Genomic DNA, 11,239 nt, shown 5'->3' on the forward strand with positions numbered 1-11,239 from the left:
AATTTAAGAGAGATATGTGATATTTTTTTTGATTTTTGATTTTTATAATTGTTAGATGTATATGGAAAGTTTGTTTATTTGGAAATATATTAAGTTTTGAAATTATTGCATTTATTAAGGAATAGCTAATACAACATTTTAAAGAGGAATAATTATTCTTCATTTTGAAGAATAGCTATTCATAAGGAACAATTATTCTTTATAATAAAAACATAACCAAACTAAAGAATAACTAAACCATGGGAATAACTATTACATTATAGCGTCTATTACAGTCTACTAAACATGCTCTTAGTGTTTTATATGTTAGTACGTAATTGAAGAAAAAAAAAATAGTAAAGTTAGCAATTGTTCAAATATTTGATTGGTTAAGTAGACACTTAGTGTAATATTTGTGTATATATGAATATGGATGTATGGATGAATAAGGATGTGTGGGTTAATAAATAATATAGTGTCTGTTGGTTACATTTTGTCATTTTAGTTTAAAATATTTTTATAAAAATAATGACAACGACATAAAAATAAATAAATGCAATCCAAACTTAACAAAATAAAATGGTCACACCTAGCACATTGACAATAGATAATAAAAACAGATAATGAACTATCATGTAGTGATTTTAAAATATGAAAACTCACTATCGCACACCCTTGGCGTAATGGTCACTTTACGAGTATTAGATGCTTGTTAGGTGTGGGGGGCAAGGGTTAGAGTTCAAGTCTCCAGGAAGGAGTTTCACACACATATACACTTAAATTAGGCTATAGTAGAATTTCTACCTTGTAAAAAAAAAAAAAAAAAAAAAAAAAAAAAACTCGTAGAAGTTGTAAAATTTCATATATTTGCTTCTTTTTTTTTTATTATTTTATGACTCGATATATTCAATTTTTTATATTAAATTTTATTTTATTTAAATTTCTTAATGACCCCTCTGAAAAAAATTCCTGGAGCCGCCTCTGAGAGTTAAATTTTTTTGGGTAAATGACATATTTAGTTCCTATCCTTTAAGTTATTTGTCAATTTGGTCTCTAACCTTTTAAATGTATCAATTTGATCCTTAACCTTTTGATATTGTGTTAAAATAGTCATTGCTGTTAAGTATTGGATGGAAAATGCTGAGATAACGAACAGTGATATTAAAATATTAATCTAAGTTGCCACATGATGCCACATGGCCTTAATTTAAAAAAAAAAAAAAAACAAAAACAAAACAAAACAAAAATTCAGCCCAATTGAATTTGTTTGAGCTAATCAAATTATTAATTAGCAAAACTGGTAGATCTGAAAAATCAAATTGAACTGCAACAAAACACGACATAACCTAACCGAAGTCTCCCTAGGAACGTTGAGGAGAAGAAGAGAAAGAGAAAGGACATGAGGGAGAGATCAAACTGTGTAGGACATGGGGATCATCGGAGTTCCTCGGATCTGGAGGTTCTAGATTTTTCTCAAATGGTGATGTGGTGAGAAATCGTCGCTGTCTCGTTGGGTACCTTCGCAACAAGAGTTCTTCAAAACAAACGCGTGGTGGTGCAATAATGGACAAGCTATTGCTTTGAAGAACTCTTGTGTGGGTATAACAGCCCGTCTCTAATATGGGTATTGTGATTGAAGTGCTATTGCGGTACTTGAAGTGATTATTTATGGGTACGTGAACTGCTACTGCGGTACTTGAAGGAATGGTGATTATTTGTGGTCGCACATAAGGTGTTTGTGGAAAGTTCCAACACAGGGCTTATACAGCTGCTTAACTCTAGTAACAAAGTTCAAGTATAGATAGGCTATATGCTAGATGAGTTTCAATGGACGCTGCATTCAAATTTATTTTTCATTTATTCTGAGAACTCATGAAGCCTTTAGGTGGGATTTAGTAGTTGATTTTGGATCTTCCATTAGCTGCAAAATATGATAGGCAAATTAAATGAAAAGAGTTTACGAAGGAAGCTGCAAAAAAAAAAAAAAAAAAAAAAAAAAAAAAAAAAAAAAAATCCAACTGAAGAGTTCCATTAGCTCTAAAGATGTTAAGATTAAATCTGAAGAATTTTCTTCTGTTCAAATTTTAAATCCTAAGAGCATCCACATCAGTGGATGGATAGTCTTCTATAATACAAAAACCTCCTCATTTTACACATTTTGGCCAAAAAAACCTCCCCCATCAGCTCATGCAAACCTGTGTAAAATCATCTAAAAATTTCCATGAGCTACAGTAACCGTGCATATATACACGGTTACTGTAGCTCGTCTATACATTATTATAATAATTTCTAATTTCGCTCGTTTTTTTCTCTCTCTTCTCCATCTGCACAACCAACACCACCATCATCATCAACTGCTTCTTCCTCTTATACACACACTCCCACAGTCAAAATCAAAAATCAACCACAAAAATAAAAAATCAACCACAAAATCAACAACAAAATCACCCAGAAACACCACAAAACCAAACATACCCACACACGGACACACCAACGGAGACAGAGAGAGTGGATCGGAGTTCTTCTCGTCAAATCGACGTGCTTGGATCGGAGTGCTTGGATCGACGTTCTTCTCGCCGTGCTTGGATCGGAGACAAAGAGAGTGGATCGGCGCTTGTGGCGGATCGGCGTGCTTGGATCGGCGTTCTTCTCACCGTGCTTGGATCGGAGATAGAGAGAGTGGATCGGAGTTCTTCTCGATGCCGTGCTCCCTGCTTGGATTGAAAGTTCAGAATGTTTGGATTAGAGAGGAGTGAAAATCTTGGAATAGAGAGGAGTTTCATAGAAACTCTAGAACAGAGCCTCGTGAATGGAGAGTGGAGAGAGAAAGAAATCAGAAAGAAAATTGGTATGGAGAGATAGAAGAGAAAGCGCGGGTATGGAGAGGGAGAGATCGGGTAGAGAGAAAGAAATCAGAAAATGGGTATGGAGAGATAGAAGAGAGAGAGAAAGAAATCACAAAATGGGTAAATATGATAGAGAGAGAGAGAGAGAAAGCGCGTATAAAAAAACGGGTAATGGGTTAGGTGAAAAATAATAAAATAATAAAGAAAATTGATTATTTAAATAAGAGAAGTGATAGAATAGATGAATTGATGTGGGTGTTTTGTAAAAATGATAGTGTAAAATAGAAAAAGTAGGTTTTTGGTGTAAAATAGACGGAATATTTTAGACGAGTTGATGTGAATGCTCTAAACATGTTTGTGATTTTAAATTTTCGTATAGTTTTTGCTTTTTTTGGTTATATATATTTTTTATTAAAATCCCATGGGACAACCCACGTGGCAAGTTGAGTGGCATAAAAATTATATTTTAATTCCACCATTAACTATGTCAAAATTTTCCATCTAACATTTAACAATAATGACCATTTTGACATAATATTAAAAGGTTAAGGACCAAATTGACACATTTAAAACATCAGGGACCAAATTGACAAATAGCTTAAAGGATAAGGACCAAATATGTCATTTACCCAAAAATTTTCTTTGGTCAAAATATCCCTTATCAATATTAATTGTAAAAGTTTTTTTTTTTTTTATGGGACTTTTTTTTTTCTTTTTTGAGAATAAAAGACATAATGAGACTTTTTATGGGGCTTAATTGTAAAAGTCCTTGTTGCATATACTGGAGAATATCTATTATACCATAAAAAATAAAAAATCTATTAGAACCGTTTTAGAAAGAAGTGATTATTCCTAAGAAATAATTAATCCATTTAATAAAGATGTAACTAGACCACCCAAAAAAAAAAAATATTTAGAGGATTTTTCTTCATCTTGATTCGTTTAATATTCGATTTGTCAGTTTCTCAAAAAAAAAAAAAAAAAAACCGATTCGGCTTGGCTATTTTTCCACCTTGTTAATAATAATATCTGTTTGGGCCTGAGAACCAGGCCTAGTTTGTGCGCTACAGACTACAGAATAAGGCCTATATGGAACCATGGACTGGACCTCTCTGGCTCTTTCCCACTGATTGACTTTCCTTTTACAATTACAACGAGAAAAAAACGGTGAACCAAACCAAACCAAACCAGTGCTCGTCTTTCACAACTCCCCAAAGAATCCCCAATGAAGTGCCAAAGATTCCTCTCCATCCCAGTCTCAGCCGTGTTACTGTTAATGGGTTTTGTGTATTACATCACGCTATTCGTTTTCATCGAGGATTGGGTTGGGTTACAGAGCTCAGCTGGGTCTTTGAACGCTCTCATTTTCACTTTCCTTGGTTTTCTCTGCCTTGTCTCTTTCTCTGCCTGTGTTCTCATTGACCCAGGTCACGTTCCACCTTCCTATGTCCCTGATGTTGAACAAAGCCGGGCCTCGGATCAAGAACCCAACAATAATGTGAGTTTTTTATTTAATGGTTCAATATCAGAATTCTGATATGGGTTTTATGTGCTTTCTTTGGTTCCTGCTTGTTTTTTGGGAAAATATGAGGAAAAGAGAAGATTTTGGGATTTTGGATCTCATGGTTTGTGTTTTGTTGTTCAGAAAAATGGAAACTTTACTACAATTGATCATTTATTTAATCTTGTCCTTTATTTTTTTTTTTTTGCAAGAATTTGTTAGATGTTCTTTGTTAGCTTGGCTTCATTTGGATGATAAGAGAATGTGGGAAAGAGATGAAATTAGAATTTTTGAGTCTTATGTATTCTAAATGGAGTGTTAATACATTACAAGACTAAGTCAATCACAGCTATTGAGCTTGTCGAGGTGGCCTTTAAAAAAAAATGTTATAATGTATATATTATAGATCCCCAACCTGGCACATGGACTAAATGTCCCCAAATCCCTCCCATACATGCATACAACAATCTCTTCATGGGGTTTGAACCCTGGCCTCCACCATGGGCTGCTCTGGGGTTGCCACTAGGTCAGGAGGTCTAGTTTGGTTTAATTTGAGGTTGATTTTTCTTTAGTTGTGTCAGTGATAAATGGATCATATCATGTGCATTGTGGTTGATTAACATCCCCCCCGGTGCGCCCGCCCACCCGTGGCAGTGTTCTTACATATGCTACATTTCTCTTTGTTAAGCAAGATCTGTACATAAAACTTACATGATAGCCCACCCATTTACCACTTGAGCCAAGACCCAATTGCTACATCTTGCCAATTTTTTTTCTCGTGAATTGTAAATACTATAATCTATTTATGTCACTATTTGACGCATTACTAAAACTTTACTCTAGATGTAACTTTTTGTTCCTGGATATTTTTCAATAAGAGAATCTATTTTTGTCACCATTTGTTGCAATACTAAAACTTTACACTAGATGTAACTTCTTGTTCCTGGATACTTAATTTCTGATAGGGTGCACAACCAAGGCCCTGTGACAAATGTTTTACATACAAGCCCCCTAGAGCTCATCATTGTCGGATCTGCAGAAGCTGTGTTTTGAGGATGGTAGGTAGGTTACATTAACTTTAACAAAGAGATCTGATATGACTATAATTTCAAACATGATTAAATTTATGATTTAAGTTCTTTATGCTCCTGCCAAAATTTTGTGCAGGATCATCACTGTATGTGGATAAACAATTGTGTTGGCTATTGGAACTATAAAGCCTTTTTTGTTCTTGTCTTATATGCAGCTATAAGTAGCATCTACTCTACGGTATTTTTTTATCTGCTTTTTCATTCCATTTGTTTTAATGTTGTTAAGTTGACCCTATAACAAAGCTCTTGGCATTGTTAGGTTGTGTTAATAAGCTGTTCATTTCAAAAGGATTTCAGCGGGAGGGTTCCCCTCAAGGTGTTTTATGTAAGTTAGTATTTAATTATCTACAGCTCTCATGTTGAATGTTAGTTTTATGTTTTGAAATGTACCATAATGTCAAATTCTCAAGTCAGAATTCTGGTCAAATTTCTTTCACCATGCATTGTGCATATATGTTGATTGATGTTTGAGATATGGCAAAGCCTCTCTCTCTCTCTCCCCCCCCCCCCCCCCCCCCCCAAAAAAAAAGAAAAAGAAAAAAGAGAAAGAATGAAGTGTCTGATGGAAAGAAAGTTAAAAAGATGACTGTATGTATGAATTTGTCAGTGAAGTTATTTGATATTATTCACTTAATTCCTTAGGTTGTTGTGTTTTTCTGTTGAAGTACAAGTCTTAAAATCCTTTTTAATGGGAGTCTTGGCAATGGCATACATTACATTTCATTTTCAAAGCAACATTTTTGTCAGAAACTTGAACAATAATGAAGTATTGTGAAGAATTTCAAACTATTGGATCTCTTTTAGATCTTGTTCTGGATAAAACTATTTACACGAATTAGGTTATCGCTTATCAGCTTATTACTTTTAGTAGATGTCTGTCATCCCTGCAGCTGGATTTGTGGCTGTTATTATGAGTTAAGAGTTTTGGGAACCTGTGATTGATAAACCTTACTTAAGTTGTCAATCTTTTAAACACCGTCCCTGTGCATGTCAAGTTTATCTGAACTAAAATCCATTTGTCACCTGCCTTTTCCCTTTTCTTTATTTTATATTTTCAGTGGTACTTCATGAAATTTTCAAGGGTGCTAAAAGTTGTGTTTATTTTAGGTTATTTGTGGAGCAGGGATGATTGGTTTGAGTGTTACATTTGGAACTCTTTTGGGTTGGCATGTCTACCTTATCATTCATAATATGACAACCATAGAGGTAGGTTGTGAGTTTCCAGAGTTGGATGTTTCATCATTGTTTTTCAAGTAATTACTGGTGACAATCTCATAATGAACCCTTTACCAGTATCACGAAGGAGTACGGGCAGCATGGTTGGCTGAGAAGTCTGGTCAGAATTATCGACATCCATTCTATCGTAGTGTTTACCAAAACATAACCTCGGTCTCTCTCTCTCTCTCTCTCTCTCTTCTTTTGTGTATTGATATTTCAATTAAGTTTGTGATCTGTGAATATGGTAACTTATATGCCTTTTGTTCAGGTTTTAGGTCCAAACATGCTGAAATGGTTGTGCCCCACAGCAGTGAGTCATCTAAAAGATGGTCTTGCCTTCCCTATTTCACATGATAGTTTATAATGATTTTCTGCCTCCACTCATACCTGTTAATCAGCACATAAAGGAATGAAGAGTTATTATTTTATTCTCTTCTCAATATGAAAGAAGCAAGAAGCAAGAAGCCGACCAGAAGTGACTAAAGTTTATTATGGATAAATTGGAGCAAGATCTTGCGTTCAATTAGGTACACTAGAAAGCTTACACAGATGAGTCTGTTGATGAAACCTGAGTTGACTGGTGCTCTCACCATGCTGAAATGAAACATGATAAAGTTCTTGCAACATCTGATTGGATATATAAAAATTAAAAAAAAAAAAAAAAATCATTAAAACATTGATATGTAACACTGATACCAGATTATTTTACGTTGATGTCATTGTAAACCACATATGATTAGAGCCCATACCTTATAGTTAACATGGTAGAAGTTGTAATATCCTGATATGAAGGCCCTGTCTTGATAAAAGTTTCTTATGTGTGCTATTTTCATTTGTAAATTCAGTCATTCTCTACCCAATTTATTCGTGGTCGACTAATTTTGTTGTTTCCTTTTTAAGTAATAATACTCACTTTGAAACTCATGTCACAAGCTGTTAATTTCCTACTATGTCTTTATTTTGACTCATATAATAGGATGAAATCCATCATGACGTGGTTTTAGAAACTTTTTTTTTGGGCGTATATGCTTTTATTTTTATTCATTTATACACCTAGATTCGTTTGCATGCTTCTGCACTTAACTTTTGGTTTGATTAAGAATCCTTGAGATTGGTTGTTACATGGTGAACATTACATGACTGCTTTATATTTTTTTAATAATGATCCTTTGTGTCCATAGAATCTAAAAGTTAAGACCACCAAAGGACATTAAGCCCGAGTTTCCTGAAAAAGAAGAATATTGTTAACAGGCAATGATAATCTTGGTCAATGGACAAGTTTTTTGTATTCAAAATGATACTTTTTTCGAAGAATAAAGCAAAGGCGACAACTTTGTTTCTTCTTCTTCCTGCTGTTTTTCTTTATGTTTTAACTTGACTTCTAACACTTTCCATAGAGTATTTTGGGTTTTGGCTATATTGGGTAACCGATCCCTGCGTGAAAGATGAAGGGGTGAGTGCTCCTAAGGGAGGGGGAGCTTATTTTTAGGCAAAAAGCACCACTTTGGTTCCTATATTTTGAGATCATAGTCAATTTGGTCCATACATTTTGGTAGCAGTTAATTTGGTCCCTGTTATTTTCAACTTGCAATCAGTTTGCTCCTTAACGTTAACTCATTGACGAAAAATACCTATATGGTTAACGGTGTGCCTGTTGGCACACTTAAATCCTACATGGCAAATAAAAATAAAAATAAATTTAAATAGACACTAAAAAATTCCACATCATCGTTTATACAAAAAAAATTTATTAAAATCTTATTTTCTCTTGTTTTTATTCTCTTTTTAATCTTTCTAACTGTTTCTTATTAACCGAAAAATCAATACATTCTCTTTTTCCTTTTAATCTCTACAGCCCTTTCTTATTACTAACCAAAAAATTAACACAGATCTACTCTTTGTCTCATCTTCGTCTCACACCAGAGAATCCCTCACTTTCTTCTTCTTATTATTATTTTTTTGCCTTGTCTCCTGTTTTTTCATTTCTCTTTCATATTTTCTTCTTCCTCGCTTGCAGATCTCTCTCTCTCTCTCTGTGCTTTGGAATCTCCAATGGGCTAGCACAAAGAATCACGGCCCAGTTTACTTTAAATTTGGATCTCGGTTTTTCTCAAAAAAAAAAAAAAAAAAAAAAAAATTTGATCTCGGTTGTGACCAATTTTCGTTGCAATTTTCTTGCCAGAGGCAAAGGGAGTCCCTTTCGAGTGAATGCATGATGTGTGGGAGCGGCATTGGTATTGGCGCCGCTTTGTCTAGGAGCAGCCATATGCAAAATATCTATGAGACCATGGCTGATTTGTGACTGCGAATCTTTATCGGGTGGGTTCAATGAATGGCATACAATTGCAAGGTATACCGTTTGGTTACCAAGAAAATACAAGAAAGTAAAAAAGAAAATTGAGAAAATAAAAATAAAAATCTGTTTGGTTACCATAAAAAAAGAAAAAAAGAGAAAAGAAAAGGTAAAATTGGTAATATATATATATATATATATATAAAATGTTGCCGTGACTTTATTTTTATTTTTATTTTATTATCATTTTGAGCGTTGACATGACTATTAAAATTTAGACATGTTAACATTAGATATATCAACAGTACATACCGTGAGCCATGTAGATATTTTTTGTTAGTGACTTAACGGTAGGGACTAAATTGATTGCAAGTTGAAAATAACAGAGACCAAATTAATTGCTACCAAAATATAGGGACCAAATTGACAATGACCCCAAAATGTAGGGAGCAAAATGGTATTTTCTCCTTATTTTTATTAGCTTATTGGGTTTTAAAAAGGGCATGTTTATTGCACATAGTGAATGTGTGCACACATTGCGCAAAACAATTGAAATCATAATTTTAAATCACGTTTTCAAGTTATACATTAGCTGAATAAATTGGAAATAGGTTTGTTTGATTAGGTGTTTTGAGAGCTTAAAATAACGTTTTTAAAACCTAATACTCTGTTTTGAAACAACAATTCTTCATAGTTTTTAAACAAACGCTCATTTTAAACTCAAAAAACTTTTTTTCCAACAGCCTATTCAAACCCACCCAAACTCTAAATGCGTTACTCTAAATTGCAGTTAATTGGGCTGCACCCCACTTCTTTGTTTTTACTTTTTATAGGTTTTTGTTTTTGGTATTTCTTTCCTCCCTTTCAGATAGCATTAGGTAGGACTTAATTCTTGTGAGTTATGACTGCATTTCAAGATCCAGAAATAAGAAGACAAAGTTATGTGGGTTGGTAGTAAGAGGTGAACATCATGAGTACGTACTTTTGTGGACAAAATAATCTCCTTTAATACACCGCCAATGTAGGTATGCCACGAGAACAACGTGTACACGTCATGAGCATATCTTGAAAGTCTCTACCATGGTCTTAAAAAGATAAGCACTCCTCATCCCAACCTGTTGGAATTTCTTGTTTGTTTCTATGAACGCTGACCTCCCTAGCATGCACATATTGAATATTGAGAAACTAAAATCATTACAATGAAGAAGATAAATCGAGAATTATTGAGATATTACGTTCGTGAGTGAAGGTTTTTTGTGATAGAAATTGAATTGCTGAGCTGAAGATGAAGATAATATCATAATATCTACATTTCTTCATGAACAAACAAGTATAATAATCATGTAAAGCATTTGGACATTTCCACATCCTATTCCATCATAATCAATCTTTATTCTACCTCACATATAAATTGCGTTTGCCATTATAATCGACCAGTCCTTATTCTAGGTAGCTAATCTTGTTCAAAACATTTTTAATCAAAGTTTCATTCCTAAAGATCTTAATTGTACCCCTATAGTTTCATTGGTTTTACCAATTAATCTATACTAGAAATTGATTTTCTACAATTTTATATATTTCAAATGCATGATGATGCCACTCTCTAGAGATTGGCAAATTGAAGTTAAGCATATATATAATGAAGCCAGATAAGCCAATTGTTGAGCTAATCATCTGGCATTAATGGGTGACCAACTTTTACATTCTTTTTGTATCTACTTGCAAGACTTTACCTCTTGTATAATATTCTTTATTATATGATTGTATATTTAATCTTTTACGTATAAAAAATTGTGTTTGCACTTTTTCTTTTTTTTCTTTGAGAAATCCTTTTAGTATGCAAAACACCCCAATTATTTGATTTTGGAGATAAAGCTTTGAAAAATCGTGTACCTACTTCACTTAGGTTTCCCATGCATGACTGCTGGTGCTCTTTAACTGTTTAATGAATAAGACTGTTGAAGTTATTGTGATTTTGATATGAGAGCAACCAAGTCCCAGGTGTTTAAAAATTTAAACTTTAGAGAGCACACCTAGAATTGAAGAATGTGATTTACACGTGGAGTGCAACATGTAAATGAGTCTGGATTCCGATTAGATTTAAGGGCAATCAATGAGATTCATCATGTGATTTTTTTTTTTTTTTTTTTTTTTTTTTTTTTTTTTTTTTTTTTAATTTGATTAGGTTCTACCCTAAGAATAATAATACGTAATATTTTAGTTTTCTAGCTAATTTCATGGTGTCCATTTGGATAATGCTTTTTACTATTTGCTTATTTCTTTACCTTAGAATTACTTTAGTAAATCATAT

At 33.5% G+C, this 11,239-nt stretch overlaps 1 protein-coding gene across 1 annotated transcript; it reads left to right on the forward strand.

Moving 5' to 3' along the window:
- Nucleotides 1-3,960: 3,960 nt before the first annotated feature.
- Nucleotides 3,961-7,559, forward strand: LOC126697216 (probable protein S-acyltransferase 15). Its single transcript, XM_050394102.1, has 7 exons — nucleotides 3,961-4,323; nucleotides 5,292-5,384; nucleotides 5,494-5,595; nucleotides 5,677-5,742; nucleotides 6,525-6,623; nucleotides 6,711-6,806; nucleotides 6,904-7,559. The coding sequence occupies exons 1-7, from the start codon at nucleotides 4,051-4,053 to the stop codon at nucleotides 6,997-6,999; spliced, it is 825 nt and encodes a 274-aa protein (XP_050250059.1). The 5' UTR covers nucleotides 3,961-4,050; the 3' UTR covers nucleotides 7,000-7,559.
- The last annotated feature ends 3,680 nt before the right edge of the window (nucleotides 7,560-11,239 follow it).

This window comes from Quercus robur, chromosome 8, assembly GCF_932294415.1.
Source record: "Quercus robur chromosome 8, dhQueRobu3.1, whole genome shotgun sequence".
NCBI lineage: Eukaryota > Viridiplantae > Streptophyta > Magnoliopsida > Fagales > Fagaceae > Quercus > Quercus robur.